The sequence below is a fragment of the Phyllobates terribilis genome, unplaced genomic scaffold (genome assembly GCF_046119375.1).
Source record: "Phyllobates terribilis strain yellow unplaced genomic scaffold, ASM4611937v1 Scaffold_3__8_contigs__length_932513732, whole genome shotgun sequence".
Lineage (NCBI taxonomy): Eukaryota > Metazoa > Chordata > Amphibia > Anura > Dendrobatidae > Phyllobates > Phyllobates terribilis.
Genome location: NW_027362763.1, coordinates 203,731,276 through 203,749,803, shown reverse-complemented (window position 1 = coordinate 203,749,803; position 18,528 = coordinate 203,731,276). Strand labels below are relative to the sequence as shown.

Below are 18,528 nucleotides of genomic sequence, written 5' to 3'. Positions count from 1 at the left end.
ATTCTCAACACCATCCATTGTTACACACCTTGTTTATGTCCCTGTTGACTTTCTTCTGCACAGTTACAAAAATAATATCTATCTATATAGTATAAGTGACATTACATGGAAGATAACTTATAAAACATGCTCTTTTTTCATCCAAATATGTACCTTTCTGAGAGCACTGGATACAGCATCTTTCTCTCCTTGCAGAACGTCTCTTTCAAGTACCGTCTGACTTAAGCTCTCTCTGACAGTAACCAGGTCTTTCTTCAGAAGTGAGACTTTTTCTTCCAACTTTTCCTGAGTCCTTTGCCTATATCGGCATACAGAATTAAATATTAGGAGGTCTCTTGAGCCAAGGTAGAACTAAACTGTTTATTGCAATCATTACTGTAAAGATATTGGCACGTCTGCACTGTTATTTCTACATTTAGATATAGAGATAACAGCGTCTTTGAATAAGCGCACTGCTCAGCAGCTCATAGGGAAAGTGAGCAGTGATAACAGAACTGATCATTCTATACAATAGATGGACAGATGGAGGATGGGGGCTTGTGATTTTGCAGGGCTGATAATAGCTGTGGGTCAGGAGCAGAAAGGGAGGGTGAAGTGAGCAGCAGTGTAAAACTACTTTATAGAAATGAATGGTCTGGAAATAAGTAGCTGGGATCTCAAGAGCTAGTTGATAAGATGCCATCCTGGTATGTAGCTATTGTACATACTCAACCAGGTTCTAGTGGTCGGTTCCCTTGTTAACAAGCAACAAACAATGAAAGATAAAAGCTCACTTAGCAGGAGAACGACAGCAGATAGTAAAATCAAGTCAATTTCAAATGTACTTGTTTTAATGATGTCTAACAAACCATACCAATTGAAGAACATGAGAATAACTCTTTAATGAATCTGAGTTAGCAGAGGTCCACAGTTGAGGATCGTTTTCTCTATGATAGTAGCTGTTTGCTTTTTTGGATGTGAAAGTGGGCCCCCTTATCTATTTATGTCCACTCCTATTCTACTTATAAATATTGAATATATAATTCTACAACTTTGTAAATAATATACTTTACATGTTTTATGTTGCATGATGTTTTCTTCTCTAACTAATGGGGGAAAAAGACAAAAAAACTCCAAACCTGAAGCGTGCGGCATAAAAAAAATAAAAACGCCACAGACCCCAAAAACACCACAAATCGAACTGAATTGTATGTAAAGTGTTTAGTGTTTCAATAAAACCTTAAAAAAAGCAATAAAACATGCTGCTAAACATGAAACGAAGAAAAAAAAATGATCAGAAGAATGCTGAGTGTGTCTCCAGCCTTATAGTGCAGGTTCCAGGTCATTTTAAACTCCTGAGAAAGCTGCAACAAACCAGTACTTGGTACTTGCCACAGTTTTGAGCAGCACTCACAATACTGACAGCAAATATGCATGGAGAAAATGACAAACAGCAACCACAAAATCCATAAGTAATCATGGCAGCCCACATCACACGCCACATATTCTCCGCAGTTTATATTTCGCTTCATCATTTCAGTGTAGCAATGTTAGTGCCACGTGATGAATAATTATGTCATTGTTATAAATTAATACTGTAGGAGAAGACGTTGCTTCCTTTTCTTACCCTCTCTCCAGTTCCTTCTGGTTACGGTCTTGCTCCCGGTTCAGTTCCTCCTTTTGCTCTTCCAGGATCTCCCTCTGCCGCAGTAACTCTGTATTCACGGCCTTCAGCCTCTCAATCTCCATCAGGGATGCCTCGGACCTCTGTTTTGCTGTCTCTAATGACTCTTCTATGGCTTCCTTCTCTCTGAGAGGTCAAGAATGCAAATAATTAATTTTTCTTATATGTAACATCTTCTTTCAAATTGCAATAAAAGTTTAAAATGTGTGAAACGAAAACACAAAAATTAAGGTGCCTTAAAAAAAAAGGTACCACAGGTGACAGTGTCATACAGGCCCATATTTTTATTATTATTATTTATTATATCGCCATTTATTCCATGGTGCTTTACATGTGAAAAAGGGGTATACATACAAAAACAATTACAATAATCTTGAACAATACAAGTCAGAGACTGGTACAAGAGGAGAGAGGACCCTGCCCGCGAGGGCTCACAATCTACAAGGGATGGGTGAGGATACAGTAGGTGAGGGTAGAACTGGTCGTGCAGCGGTATCGTGGAGCCAGGGTTACTGCAGGTTGTAGGTTTGTCGGAAGAGGTAGGCCTTCAAGTTCCTTTTGAAGGTTTCCACGGTAGGCGAGAGCCTGATGTTTTGGGGTAAAGAGTTCCAGATGCACAGGAGAAATCTTGTATGCGATTGTGGGAAGAGGAGATAAGAGGGGAGTAGAGAAGGAGATCTTGTGAGGATCGGAGGTTGCGTGCCGGTAAGTACCGGGAGACTAGGTCACAGATGTATGGAGGAGACAGGTTGTGGATGGCTTTGTATGCCAGGGTTAGGATTTTGAACTGGAGTCTCTGGGCAATGGGGAGCCAGTAGATGGATTAACAGAGAGGAGAGGCCGGGGAATAGCGGGGGGACAGGTGGATTAGTGGGCAGCAGAGTTTAGGATAGATTGGAGGGGTGCGAGAGTGTTAGAAGGGAGACCACAGAGCAGGAGGTTGCAGTAGTCGAGGTGGGAGATGATGAGGGCATACACTAGTGTTTTTGCAAATTTGCAGCTGAGGAATGTGCGGATCCGGGAGATGTTTTTGAGTTGGAGTCAGCAGGAAGTGGAAAGGGCTATATATGACGTTTATAGGGTTGTGGTTAGCAGAGAATAGGTCATATGGATAATGACAAGGAAACTGAGGATCATCTCTATCGACTGAGTGCCGTTTTCACAGTCTACTATATCTGAGTGGCCGCCTGTCGGCACCAATATAGTATATGGCTCCGTCGGCACATACGCCCGAATCCTGTTTTGCGGGGGGACGTAAGCCTCGATGGGACCAACAAACGGGTGCCAAAACGCAGTGTGAAAGCACCCTAAGGCACGAAAAGTATGTAAAGAACATAAATATTTTGCAAATCAAGAAGGCCAGTTATTTTTTTTAGAAAATTGCACTACATTTCTGGTACATTTAGTTTAATAATCTTCCGCAATGTGTTCAAAATGGGCATGGAAATGTAAAAAAAAAGAACACTAGGTATATATGACTACATGGGATACATGTGAAGGAACTGATCAATCACACTAGTAATGTACTGTAAATCCTGGGACGTTTCCTTTGATAGCTTTGTATGTTGCTGATGCCATTTTTTAATGCTCTATTTCCTTTACCTAAAATCTTACTCTCGCAGAGTTTATTGGAGAACAGATTGTGGGTTTAAGTTGCTTTTACTAGGAGGAAGACAGTAAGCAAAAAGTGTTGGGTTCTTGAAAACACAGCAACTGCACGTATGATAAAGACTTGAGTCTACTAATAGATCACAGACTGAACATGAGTCAACAGTGTGATGCAGCAGCAAAAAGGCAAATACAATTCTGGGTTGCATTAACAGAAGCATACAGTCTAGATCATGTGAAGTAATTATCCCCCTCTACTCCTCCTTGCTCAGACCTCATCTGGAATACTGTGTCTAGTTCTGGACACCACATCTTAAAAAAGACATGAAGAAACTGGAGCAAGTTCAGAGAAGAGCGGCCAAAATGGTGACCGGTCTGCCAACAATGTCCTATGAGGAACGGTTAGAGGATTTGGGAATGTTTAACTTGCAAAAGAGAAGACTGAGAGGAGTCTTAATAGCTGTCTATGAATATCTCAAGGGCTGTCACACTGTAGAGGGATCAGCTTTATTCTCATTTGAACATGGGAACACGAGAAGCAATGGGATGAAACTGAATGGGAGAAGATACAGATTAGATATTAGAAAAAAAACTTTTTGACAGTGAGGGTGATTAACGAGTGGAACAGGCGGCCATGAGAGGTGGTGAGTTCTCCTTCAATGGAAGTCTTCACACAGAGGCTGGACAGACATCTGTCTGAGATGGTTTAGTGAATCCTGCATTAAGCAGGGGGTTGGATCAGATCCCCTCCAACTCTAATATTCTATGATTCTTAAACATCTCCTAAAGAATATGAGCGAATCACTGTATATACAAGCTGAAGGAGCGAACACAAGACAAGCCACAAACTAGAACAAATCTTAGGAGTGGAAGGGAGAAGGTGTAAGACACATGAGTAAATTTGCATTAAAGGGGTATTCCCATCTCAGAGATCCTATCCTAATATGTAGTAGATGTAATAATAATAATATTACTAATATTAGCAAATACCTCCAATTAGAAATGTAGTACAGTGCAGTTCTGATTTGCTGTGTCGCTTACTCCATATGTAGGGCCTTACAGTAGCTTAGGTATCCATGGTTATGACCACTAACAACTAACTAACTAACACTTTATGAGTGATCATAACCATGGATACCTAAGTTACTGCAATGCCCTGCACATGGTTAAGTGACATAGCGAATCAGAAGAACTATACTACATTTCTAATTGTAGATATTTGATAATATTATTATTATTACACCTGCTACATATTGGGATAGACTCTCTGAGATGGGAATACCCTTTTAGGTAAATATATTACATCCAAACACCTCACTCCTCTCCACTGGATCTCTCGTGAGCCCTAATCTGTCTGTTCTTTAGCTGGACAAACATATTTGATAGCTGTCGGCCATCCGAACATTTGGCACACAGCTATCTCTCCCAAGTTCTCCTTACACGAGAGCGCTAGGCACGATGAGAAGCCATTACCAGAATTATCTGACAGCAGCTTATCTCTCTGCCAAGGTGATGATCTGTCGAGGAACGCTGGGAAACACCAACATACAATATTAGATGGTCGGCCGATCCCAACTTTTATCTAATGTGTATGGAGGCCACAGCACTGATTAAAGCCCCCGGCACTATTGCGACAATAGGCCTCACTTTTCTGATGGGAATGGCCTATGCAGGAGGAACTGATGCTTTTTGCTCAGTGTCTGCCTCATATCGGCAGCATCCTATGCCCATGGTCTGACATGAAACACTCCCAAGCAGTGCAGTCTACGGAGGGGTCATCCTATAGCTCGGTTAATGATTGCCTGTGAATATGGCACATCTCCAATAAAATATACACCATTTCTACTTCTATAAAACTCAATAATATGATATTTCCCAGCTAGTATGTCATGTCACTCGCAGTCCGTCACCAGCCCTTCATCATATGTCAGGACATACAAGCAGATGTGTCGGCAAACTCTTACGAAACAGAAAAGCACATTTCCCTATAACACTACAGTTGTTTTCGGTATCACAGAATCATTTGGGCCGGGTTCACTTTAAAGGTAACATGTTGTGCCGTATGTATATATGTGTAGTGTTGTACAATAAAGTGCGCTTACAATGAAACAATGGAGTGAGATAACCATTCCTTCCTTCAGGGACGGCTGAATGGAGACTCAAACAATATAGTAGAAAAGCAGACACCGAGTCTGTCTCTACAGCAGCTAGACTTCTGCTGTCCATCTAATCTGGAAGTATCATGTATCAGTTCTGGCACCAGGTACTAGACCCCATCCAATATCACTGCAAGCTTGGACTCACACTATGGATAAGACGTGCTCATCATTCAATGGGCTCTTTCCATAGTCCTCCTCCCATTCACCTACTGACAACAAAAACTGCTTCCAAATCTATCCCAAAATTCAGTTTTGTTCAATACCATGCTGTATTGTTTCCCAATAAGATCTCATACCATGGCTTTATATCCAACAGACAGACCAAATCCCATATTCCCAGCTTGGGGTCTAAACGTCACATTTCTCCTAGTGGAGAGTGACGTGCCTGACATGCCAGGATAAGGAGACTTATAGGCCATGCAAAGCTCCTCTGGGAAATTAAACACACAATTTGCCTTTTAAGAGAGGAAGACGATTTTGAACTCTAGTGTCACCTATTGGAAGTCCGAATCCTAAAAGTCAATATTGATCCTTTAACAAGCCTTGCCACATGATTTAGGATATAAGTCAAACCAATTTGCAGACACGTGTTTCGAGGTGTTACTCCTCCTCAGTGCAAAGCATGATATCTGATTTGCTATATTCACTGCATTGCATTGCACTCTATTCCTTTCTTCCTCAGCAATAATTCCTTTACTTTTATGTGCTTCTTTTTCTTATTGCATTTATTTTATCCTTTTTATTTCCTTTTTTGTGCATAATAAAAAATATATACAGTCAGGCAATTATAAGGGGCACAGCAGTATTAGACTTAAAGGGGTTATGCACTACTAGACAGCCCCAGTTCAATACATTTAGAAACCCATGTAAAATAAATCTCTAACATGCCAGAAGTACATGTGATTGAAGTGGAAATAAAATAACAGTTTTTAGCAAACAAATCATAAAAAGCATACAAATAGCCTCTTTAATGAGGAAGAGGACAGGAACTCTAGTGCCACATATTAGACATAGTAATTCTAAAAGTACATATCAACCCTTTAAAAGGCCTTGCCACATGACAGGTTAAGAAGCCAAATCAGAAACTCCATTTGCAGACACGTGTTTTGGGGTGTTTGCCTCTCATTAGTGCAAAGCAGGAGAACTGGTTTGGCTGGGTGACAGGCTTAGAACAGAGGGTGTCAGCGATAAAGTTTCTCCTTGTTGAGTGTACTAAGCCAGTGTAAGGAGGCTTATAGGCCATGCAATGTCCCATGGAAATTTAAATATGAAAATATCCTCTTCAGAGAGGAAGAGAACTAGAACTGTAGTGCCACCTACTGGATGTTGCAATCCTAAAAATCAATATAGACCTCTTAATGATAATATGTCAGCAGATAATATGTCAGTTTAGCTATGTAGTCTGAGAGCAGCATGATTTATGACAGAGAGCCGAACTGCAACAACTTGTCACTCACTGGACTGCTTGGTGCAGTTTTGATAGAATCCCTGTTTTCTCTGTTGTAGAGGTAGCAGTGGTCACAATGCTGAGCTGTGTATAACCCCGCCTACAACCCTGATTGCCAGCTTTCTGTGTACACTGTGCATTGTCGGCAAGCTGCCAATCAATGGTGGGGGCGAGGTTACACACATTAGCTGGACTGGCTTGCACGTGAGACCTAGTCAGCCAATGATAATCTCCTGCTGATAAAATACTGATTGTATTGAAACTACAAAAAACAGCCTAATATGTGACATCCCTGGAATAAGGCTGTCTTTCTCTATAGTATGCTGCTCTCAGATTAAATAACAAAAACCTGCTGACAGATTAACTCTAAAGGAACTTGCAACATGATTTAGGATAACATTTCATGGCCCAAAAGTCTCCGTATGCCAATTTGGCACTTTGCATTAGGAGAAACTTTAGACCTTAGAACAGGTCAAAGGCCTCTCACGCAGCCAAATCAGTTCTCCCACTTTCCACTGATGAGGGGTAGTGATGACCGAGCATGTTCTGTTAACCCTTTTGACGAGCATGCTCGGGTGCTCGCCGAGTATCTTCAGCGTGCTCGGTGTTATGTTTTAGTCACTCAGTGCTCATGATTAGCGACTGTTCGACAGCTTTAATATATGTGAGGAATGCCTAAGAAACATGCATTCCTCACATGTATTAAAGCTGTCAAACAGTCGCAAATCATGAGCATGGAGTGACTAAAACATAACACCTGAGCATGCTGAAGATACTCGGAAAGCACACGAGCATGCTTGTAAATCTCTAGTAACGAGCATGCTCGCTCATCACTAATGAGGGGCAAACAGCCTGAAACATGTGCCTGCAAATGGAGTTTTTTGTTTTTTTTATATTCTAGGCCATGTGGCAAGGGCCTTTATAGGGTCGATATTGACTTTTAATATTGGCACTATCAATAGGTGGTCCTAAAGTTCTTCTTCTCTTAATCTCTAAATCTTTAAATTCCCAGGGGAGCATTGTATGTCCTATAAGTGTCCCTATGCCAACTTCAAGCTCTCCACAAAGAGAAACTTTAACCCATAAAAACTATGCTGCAATTAAGTAAAAAAAAAGTCTTCTTCCAAAGGGAACATTAGACACAAAAAATCATGAACCCAAACCAATATACCTGTTTAGAGATTCCATACTGGACTGACACCTCTGAGACTCTAGTTTTATGCCCTCCAGCAGATTGCTGATCTCATCCTTCTCCCTCTTTAACTCATGCCCTCTTCTCTCCGAGTCTTCCAGACTCTCCAGCAGTTGCCTCTTGGTGTCCTCCACAGACTGTAGCGCGCTCGCCAATTCAGAGAGCAGCTCCTGCACAACAGGAAGTCTGATGAATATCTATGTACACAATCACCATTTTTACAGAAAAAAATAATATTGATGTGAATACGTAAAAATAAAGGAGAAATAACTGGGAAAATAGATAACATTTTTCATTAAGTTCTGAAGAGGGCACTGTTATGGCTGCCAATATACTTTTTGACCCCCCTGGGCACCTCTTTAGGTCTATTACTCTAGTACCAAGTACAGCTTCATCCAAAGTATCATTTATAGAAGAAGGATTTTTGGGGTTACCTTGCTATCTACATGGTGAAGCAGAAAATAAGATGCTTCAGAGGCAATATTTTTCCAGTCCTCATCTGTCCAGTTTTTAGAGCTTGAGCCCAGGTTAGATTCCAGTTCTTCGCTGACACATACGGATGATATTCTTGGAAGTTTCTTCGTGATTTTGGCAGTGTCTAGGTTAAGTCACTGTCATCTTCCTGTTAGCTTGTAGCAGCCTCACCTCTACTAAGCCATTTTTTTTTGACTCTTTAAGACTTTTGGAGGTTTTATCTCTTTTCATTCTATGCAAACCCTAGATGCTCAAACCACCAAGCATGGTTCCTACAGTCATTACATGGTCGACATTATATTTCTTCCACTTTCTGTTGCTTTGACAATGCCTCATGCTTTTTCTGCATAGGTTTGCTGATAAGTAAATTAATATAATATGTACTAATGGATTTATATTTATTTATAATACATATATATAGATATATATATAAATATATACATATATATATATATATATATATATATATATATATATATATATAAAAATGGCTTTAAGATATAGGCATAGGGTAGATGGCTTTTAAGGTTGCACATTTACGACGCTCTGACATATCAATGTTTGGGAGAAATTATATTCATCAAAAAATGCTTTCTTGTAAAACTGCCCCCATAATTATTTTGTATATGATCCCCCTTACTTTTTCTCTGTCCTGGCGCATCTGCAACGCATTCTGTACGGCTTTAAGAGCTGTGTCTTGTCTATAAGGTGAATGAAGACGAGCTGAGGATCTTCTGCTGGATGGAGATACAGAACGTCTCAATTCATCAGCCGCTTTTCCGTCTCCTTCAGCATCCACAGGACCAGGCCGTGTATCAGCTTGACAAACCTGAAAAAAAGCAAAATACAAATACTATAGCAATTACATTTGGATTCACATCTTGAGGATGTGGTGCATTTTGGAAAACCAAGACAGTAAATGCACCGAGGCGGATGTCTAAAGATGGATTCTTTGTGTTTTAATGGTAATTAATGGGCTTTAGGGCTCCTCTATACCTGGATCACATCATCTGAACACATCTATAGTCACACAATTATGGCAGCATCTCAAATTATAGTTAATACAATATTCAAAGTCTATATACAGTATATCTAGTTGGAGACTAAAATAGAACCAGAGACCAAACTTGACAGATACCAATAGACTCCTGCCTGGAACCACTTCTAGGGGCTTCCATGTATGAGCACACATATTGTACAGTAATAGCTCATTCAGACAGCAATAAAGCATTTGACGGCTTTAAGTCTTGGCCTAAGGCCACGTTCACACGTTCAGTATTTGATCAGTAATTTACCTCAGTATCTGTAAGCCAAAACCAGGAGTGGGTGATAAATACAGAAGTGGTGACGTGTTTCTATTATACTTTTCCTCTGATTGTTCCACTCCTGGTTTTATCTTACAAATACTGAGGTAAAATACTGACCAAATACTCAACGTGTGAACGTGGACTAGCTGCAAGTCTACCGACCCAAACTATCAGCATCATAGATCCAGATACAGTAACCATGTATAATTCTGCTCAGGTCCTCCTGACCTGTAACATATACAGTAAATATCTACCCATAGGACATCATGGTTTGTTTGATAGTGAACAGCACTGTGGTTCCGATTCTTTAAGACTGGGCATTTCCTACTCCAGTCTTAATGAGGGGTGGGCAGGAATAAGATGTGCTGAATTCAATAAGAGGCCTTTTAATTTGACTCATAAGCCCAGATTCCCCAAAGTGTTCACCAAAACTGTTTGGCGTTTTGGAAATCTGAAGCGGCTAGAAGACTGAAAAAACTGAACATATGAACAGCAAGTGTTTTTTATATAGAAATACATATATATGTTCATTCTTTTGAGCGTTTAGTTAGAGCCATGTCTCAGTTCAGAATTGTCAACTTTCAGATGCATTCCTGGAGATGGAAGATGAGAATAACACTTTAAAAGGGAATCTGTGTCCAGGTTTTGCTATGTAATCTGAAAGCAGAATGATGTAGGGGCAGAGACCCTGATTTCAGCAATGTATAACGTACAGAACTGCTTGGTGCAGTTTTGATACAATCACAGTTTTCTCTGCTGTAGATCTAGCAGTTCTCTGAATGCTGAATGCTGTGCTATGTATAACTCCACCCACAACACTGATTGATAGCTTTCTGTGTACACTGTGCATAGGCAGAAAGTAGCTCATCAGTATTGGGGCTGGGTTAAACAGAAAAGGATGACAACATGACACAGGACAACTAGTACTCTGGTAATAATCTCCTTCTGATATAACAGTGATTTTATTGAAACAACAACATGCAGCCCAGTAAGTGACACATCGCTGGAATCAGGGTCTCTGTCTATACATCATGCTGCTCTCAGATTAAATAGCAAAAACCTGTTGACATATTCCCTTTAAAGAGGATATCAAATTTTAACAATTAATTAAAACTTAGTTGGGGTCTGACCCTACACCCTCTTACACTGTCCAATCAGTGCGAGAGTATGGAGGGGGCAGTGAAACAGGCAATAAAACATACCCGTTGCCAATTTATTTGCAGGAAGAATAACAGAGGCATGACATAATAGAGTTCTAAGAAATGGTGCCCGAGAATGGTTATATTATAAGGAATGCAAGTATTTAGTAAAAAAAGACATGTCAAGAGTGGTGACAGATTCTCTTTAAAACTTATTTGCTAAAATCTGCAGAGTCTTTGTGCACAATGCTTCTAGTACATTATACATTACAATGCTACATACCTGAGTAATGGTATTTAAGATCTGCTGCAACGATTCACATTCCTCTCTGACACCTTCCAGCTCTTGCCAGGTGTTACAGCCTGTGTTTTCCTGCAATAAATAGGACGTAGATCACTTCTGTTATATGGTAACACCTTGTAGTACTACTCATTATAGTCCAACCTATGCATGCAGCCATGTATACTGCTAGTACGGCAGTGCATAGAGTCTGGGTGGCTCAGTATTGAGTAGCTGTACATGCTCTTGCTTTTTACATTATAGAATCTTCTAATAAATGAACATCCTTCATTATTAAAATGTGCATCATGTCCCGTTCTGTCATTGGGAGCTCATATATTTGGATCGTCTTAATTGATTGTAATAGAAAGACCCAAACAAGATTCAAAAGCTCAATGTAAAGAAAAAGCTAAGGGTATATCGCTGGCCAGAAATAGATTATTAATGGCCCCTGGGGTCCTGCATAAATGAAAAAAAGCTACACTTACCTCCCAGTCTGGTGTTGCATCTTCATTCTGATCCGTTTTCCCTGCTGGTCCCTTAGCAGAAATATTGTCATGTGACCACTGCAGCCAATTAGTGTCTGCTGATTGGCTGCAGCCTTCACATTCCATACAAGCGGAAGAAATGTTCTTCCACCCAGTCTTAACTGTGAAGGCTGCAGTGGTCCCGTGACATTATGTCAGGAGACTGGTGGGGACATGGGGATGAGAGAAGAGGAGCAGAGCCAGTCCATTAAGTAATTTGAGATTCTTCTAAATATATGCAGCAGGGCTGTGGAGTCAGTAAGCCAAACCCCCGACTCCGACTCCTCAATTTCCATGACACCGACTCCGACTCCACAACACCCTCATACATGGCTCATGTTTAAGTGATAAATTTACTGCAGCACAGATTCATCTCAGCTAAAAGTCTAGACCCTTAGATCAGGAATAGGACAGACATTTATAGGACATTTCATAACTTACCCAAATTCTTATGAAAAAATATTCTCCACAAACTGCATCGAACTACTGTACCCAATTTATTATATATTTTAGGAGTCTGAGTCGGCCCATTTTATACCGACTCCACCAAAATGGGCACCGACTCCGACTCCACAGCCCTGATATGCAGAATCCTGGGCTGGGATCCTTATTAATGGCCCAGTACCTTGGGGCCATTAATAATGGGATGTCCAATAAAGGACAATATCTTCAAAAAAAAACATCTTCCTTGTAATATTTCTTCATCTCTGCAGCGTCATTCATAATTGAATCAGTGATTTAAGAAAAACCGATTCCATCTTCACTTGCATATATAAATATCTTTACTAAGGTTGCATATAGACATGTCAACTGCGATCATTTAAATGGGTTGTCCACTATTGAGCAACCCCTGCCTAATCAATTCAGGGCCCTATAGAAAATAAAAACAATGTATACTCACCTGCAATGTCAGCGCCACTGTTCTCTGCGGGTGATGTGACATTGTGCGGCCACTGATCAATATGTCAATAATCAAGGCTGCAACTAGTCAGTGGCCACTGATTGACTGCAATAGTCAAGTGGCATAGCAATGTCACGTCAACCACCGGGGACAGCAGTGCCTACTTCGCTGGAATGGTGCCGCTGCGGGAGGTGAGTATACATTTATATAAAAAGTCAGCCAAACCTAGTGTCTAAAAATTGTAGACAACAAGGAATATGTCTCTTAAGGCCCCCATACACATTAGACTAAAGTTGGCCCAACCGGCTGAAATCGGCCTACTGTCTAACACGTACGGGGGGGGGTTTCTTGTTGCAATTCTACCACCCGATCTTATTGATCTCTCAGGGGATAAGCTATTGTCAGAGGAGACTAGCAGTGACTGTCTCAAGGAGAGCACTTGGAGAAGCCAAGAGTTCCTGTGTATTGGGAAGTCGTGAAAAATAGCTGCAGGAGAAAGATAATGCAGCTCACAGTTTTCTAATGTATATGGGGGCCTATACTAAGTGATGGAAAGACAAGGCCACAATAAGCCATTCACATCACAGTCGACACCTTATTTCACCAGATGGTGCCATGTGTAGCACAGTATGAAAATTGGAAAGAAAATTGCATCATGATCTCTAATGATTGTCAATGGAGTCATGTTGTAATTCTGCTTAAGTAACAAAAAATCTGAGTCTTTTTGGATTTTTGGCTGCAGATTGGAAACCACATGCGACTTTGCCACCATAGACTTGAATCTACAGGTGCATCTCACAAAATTAGAATATCATCAAAAAGTTAATTTCTTTCAGTTCTTCAATACAAAAAGTGAAACTCATATATTATATAGAGTCATTACGGACAGAGTGATCTATTTCAAGTATTTATTTCTGTTAATGTTGATGATTATGGCTTACAGCCAATGAAAACACAAAAGTCATTATCTCAGTAAATTAAAATTATTAACAAAAAACATCTGCAAAGGCTTCCTAAGCGTTTAAAAAGGTCTGTTAGTCTGTTTCAGTAGGCTCCACAATCATGGAGAAGACTGCTGACTTGACAGATGTCCAGAAGGCAGTCATTGACACACTCCACAAGGTCCCAGAGTTCCAATTTTCATTTGGAAATCAAGGTCCCAGAGTCTGGAGGAAGAGTGGAGAGGTCACAATCCAAGCTGCTTGAGGTCTAGTGTGAAGTTTCCACAATCAGTGATGGTTTGGGGAGCCATGTCATCTGCTGGTGTAGGTCCACTGTGTTTTATCAAGACCAAAGTCAGCGCAGCCGTCTACCAGGACATTTTAGAGCACTTCATGCTTCCCTCTGCCGACAAGCTTTTTGGAGATGGAAATTTCACTCTCCAGCAGGACTTGGCACCTGTACACACTGCCAAAAGTACCAATACCTGGTTTACAAACAACAGTATCACTGTGCTTGATTCGGATTTTAAAATCATTTTTCAAGCTGTTGTTATAAAGTATTCTAATTTACTGAGATAATGACTTTTGTGTTTTCACTGGCTGTAAGTCATAATCATCAACATTAACAGAAATAAACACTTGAAATACATCACTCTGTTTGTAATGACTCTATATAATATGAGTTTCACTTTTAGTATTGAAGAACTGAAATAAATTAACTTTTTGATGATATTCTAATTTTGTGAGAAGCACCTGTAAGTCGTGTGTATTTTGGTTGTTTAAAAAGACTGAGTCATACAAAGATCCTACTAAAGTCAAATGGAGCTGTGTAAATCCTTATGCAGTCTGCACCCACAAAATGATGCAACAAACTTCCAAAATTCTAACAGTAAGGTCGAATTTAGAAGTCAGTTTCTTATACTAGCATGCAAAAAAAAATCTGACTGATTTTTATCAGTGTGCAGGATCCAATTTTCACACATTTTTGGTCCATTTGTCAGTTTTTACCATCCATGTATCTTCAATTGTTCTTGTGAAAAAAAAACCTGATGGAGGTTTCCCAAGGCACTCCTAGCATTAATCAGTGAAAAACAGGCAGCACTAAGATGGAACACGAATGCCATCCATGTGCTGTCCATTTTAATTTTTTTTGTGGACCCACTTATCCACTTGAATGGGGGGAGTGTGGTCTGCAAATCAGACAAATCTCAGATATGTCTGTTTTTAATTTAGTCCCATTGTCAGCAAAAAAGAAAAAAATGGACATGTAAAAAAGGGCTGTAAACTAAAATGGGTACTTGGCCTATCAGAAAACAAACAAAAAAAGGACAGAACATGGACGTGAAACTCGGATGTGTAAGGCAATGTTCACACATTACATTTTTTCAGCGGTTTTTTTTTCTGCAGTAAAACCTGATCTCTTGCAAGGAAGGTTTGTTCAGGATTTTGCTTTGTTTTTTTGGTGCGTTTTTACACTGTCCTTTTGTCTCTTTACGCACGTACATGAAGATCAGTGAAAAAAAAAATCTCATTCTATTTCTATATCAGGTTTTGGCACAAAAAAACGCTGAAAAAAAAAAAAATCACACCTGAGTTTTTGGTGCGTTTTTTTCACCACCTATTACTTCCAATGGGTGAAAAATGCTGAAAAAACGCTGAAAGAAGTGACCTGCTCTATTCTGCAAAAAAAACCATGCAAAGCACAAAATACTGATAACACAAAAACCAAGGTGTGCGCATGAGATTTCTGGAATCTCACAGACTTTGCTGGTACTGTAAAACGCAGCAGAAAATTTGCATTAAAAAAAATGCATCAAAAACGCAATGTGTGAACATAGCCTTATGAGGCGTTAATTCTTTGACTGGTAAGAGGAAACCCAAATACAGAATATCAAGTGAAAATATTTTCTTTCAATAATTTTTTGGAAAGAGACCTAAATGATATCAGGTACTGCTTTAATTTTCCAATTTACAAAGGTAACAGCTGTAATCCAAATCTCCATTGATTTAGAAGACATCTGAGATTTATCCTTTTCTGTTTTGTATTTTCCAAAGGATTAGGATTATTTTACTACAGTGTGCTTTTCATTTATGAATTTATCTTTTACATAGTTATTTTTTTGTATTCTTTTAGTTCGGCTATAAAGATGCATTACCCCCCTTTTCTCCAGCCTTGGCTTCTAATAAGTCACCATGTACAGCTTCATCTGGAAAGAAATGTCAGCTCAGAGTGACTTAATGTTACGCCGAAAGCCTCGTTTCACTCACTGCCTTCGATTTATGACCTTTTTATTAAGTGTCTGCAAGTGACAGTGTTAACAGAGAATCCCTGGAGAGTGATGTTGGAAAGTGTCAGTCAAAAAAAAAGTAATGATTCTGAAAAATGAGTCTCTCTGAGGATCGCTCTCAGGACTTCACAGTGAATCCATCTTCTAGTGGCTGCTTCATTAGAGCGTGTGTGAAGTACCCTATTATGGATAAGCTGATCCCTCCTGAACGCACCTGCAAGCATCTGACGGGGTGAAAGTTAATGGTCTGGTACATAGTAAAAAGTTCTGTATATTAAATACTTTTGTGCTTAACCCCCTGACTGCTGATTGTAGGATGAAGCAACTGCACAAAGGGCAAAAAAAAAGAAACATATGGATATTTTATAGTGCTAATTCCTAAAGGTTTTGTTTCCCGAAGGTAACCCTTGTCATATGTTCCACTGGGGCTAATGAATGTGAAAAAGTGGGGTCACTGTTTCAGGAAATCCCTTTTAATGACAACATAGAGCCAATCTGTAAAGATGTCTCCTGCGCTGGAATACATGGACAACTTCTTGGTTGCAACCAGATGAGGCTTTCACCCATGAAAACAGATGATTCCTGGGGTTATAGATGTAAGAGAAGAGCGGTTTTCATAATATAAAGTTTACCAAATCCAGCCTACGAAACAAAATATCTGTTAAATGTCAAAACTTTTGACTTTGGAGCCAAATAACTTACTAGTCTTTGCTTTTCCTTCTCCATCTTACTGTTCTCTTCTTTCAACTTGTCGACCTTCGTAGATAGCTCCTTGATTCTGTCATAAAACAGAGTGAAATATATTCAATTCATATTACCCTACATACAGTCATGGCCAAAAGAGTTGGCACCCTAGAAATTGTTCCATAAAATGTATTTCTCCCAGAAAATTATTGCAATTACACGTTTTCTTATACACATGTTTATTTCCTTTGTGTGTATTGAGAGAATACAAAAAAATAGAGAAAAAAAGGCAAGTTGGACCTAATTTCACACAAAACCCCAAAAATGGTCCGGACAAAATTGTTGGCACCCTCAACGTAATATTTGGTTGCACACCCTTTGGAATAAATAACTGCAATTAATCGCTTCCTATAACCAACAACAAGCTTCTTACACCGCTCAACTGGAATTTTGGACCGCTCTTCATTTACAAACTGCTCCAGGTCTCTCATATTTCAAGGATGCCTTTTCCCAACAGCAATTTTAAGATCTTTCCACAGGTGTTCAATGGGATTTAGATCCGGACTCATTGCTGCCACTTCAGAACTCTCTAGCGCTTTGTTTCCATCCAATTCTAGGTGCTTCTTGAAGTATGTTTGGGGTCATTGTCCTGCTGGAAAACCCATGAACTAGGATGCAAAAACCAGCTTTCTGACACTGTGCACTACATTGCGACCCAAAATACTTTGGTAATCTTCAGATTTCATGATGCCTTGCACATGGTCAAGACACCCTATGCCAGGGGCAGCAAAATAACCCCAAAACATATTTGAACCTCCACCGTATTTGACAGTAGGTACTGTGTTCGGTAAACCATAGAATGATGTGCTTTACCAAAAAGCTCTATCTTAGTCTCATCTTTCCACAAAGCGCTTTCCCAAAAGGATTTTGGCTTACTCACGTACATTTTGGGAAACTGCAATCTAGATTTTTTATGTCTGTGTCAGCAGTGGGGACCTCCTGGGTCTCCTGCAATAGCGTTTCATTTCATTCAAGTGTCAACGAATAGTTTGTGCTGACACTGATGCACCCTGAGAAGGCAGGACAGATTGAATTTCTTTGGAACTTGATTGGGGCTGCTTATCCACCATCCACACTATCATGTGTTGCAACCTTTCAGCAATTTTTATCTGCCGTCCACGTCCAGGGAGATGAGCTACAGAGCCTTGGGTTATAAACTTCTTGATTAGGTTGTGCACCATGAACAAAGCAACATCAAGATCTCTGGAGATGGACTTGTAACCTTGAAATTGTTGATATTTTTCAACAGTTTTGGTTCTCAAGTCCTCAAGACATTTCTCTTCTCCTCTTTCTGTTCTCCATGCTTAGTGTGGCACACACAGACACACAATGCAAAGATTGAGTCAACTTTCCCCCTTTTTATCTGGTTTCAGATGTGATTCTTCATATTGCCCACACCTGTTACTTGTCACGGGTGACTTTGAACGAGTATCACATGCTTGAAACAAAGTTGTTTACCCAGAGGAGCCAACAATTTTGTCCAGCCCATTTTTTGAATTTTGTGTGAAATTGTGTTCGATTTGCCTTTTGTTCTCTATTTTTTTGTGTTGTTCCAATACACACAAAGGAAATAAACATGTGTATAACAAAACATCCATTTGTCTCAATGTTTAATTGCAATAATTTTCTGGGAGAAATACTTAATTTCATTTTCAGGAACAATTTCAAGGGTGCCAACACTTTTGACCATGACTGCATATGTACAGTAGTGTTTGTTGTGTAAGGCTGTGTTCACATCTGAGTTTTCATTTCCGCTTTTGGGAAGGAAATAAACCAGTCAATTACAGGACCCATGGGTTTTATTTTTCCTAAAATGTTATCAACTTGAATAAGTGTCATCTACTTTTCAGCACAACTT

The 18,528-nt window shown here is 39.8% G+C and overlaps 1 protein-coding gene across 4 annotated transcripts in view; it reads right to left on the bottom strand.

The window, feature by feature from the left end:
• Window positions 1–18,528, bottom strand: part of CROCC2 (ciliary rootlet coiled-coil, rootletin family member 2) — a 149,901-nt gene that overhangs the window by 61,674 nt on the left and 69,699 nt on the right. For all 4 annotated transcript variants that reach the window (XM_073674531.1, XM_073674534.1, XM_073674532.1 and 1 more), the window contains 6 exons: window positions 16,629–16,704; window positions 11,273–11,362; window positions 9,184–9,372; window positions 8,049–8,239; window positions 1,607–1,789; window positions 154–298 (listed from right to left, as the gene is read on the bottom strand). In XM_073674531.1, coding sequence (XP_073530632.1) covers window positions 154–298; window positions 1,607–1,789; window positions 8,049–8,239; window positions 9,184–9,372; window positions 11,273–11,362; window positions 16,629–16,704 — 874 coding nt within the window. The remainder of the gene's footprint in view (window positions 1–153; window positions 299–1,606; window positions 1,790–8,048; window positions 8,240–9,183; window positions 9,373–11,272; window positions 11,363–16,628; window positions 16,705–18,528) is intronic.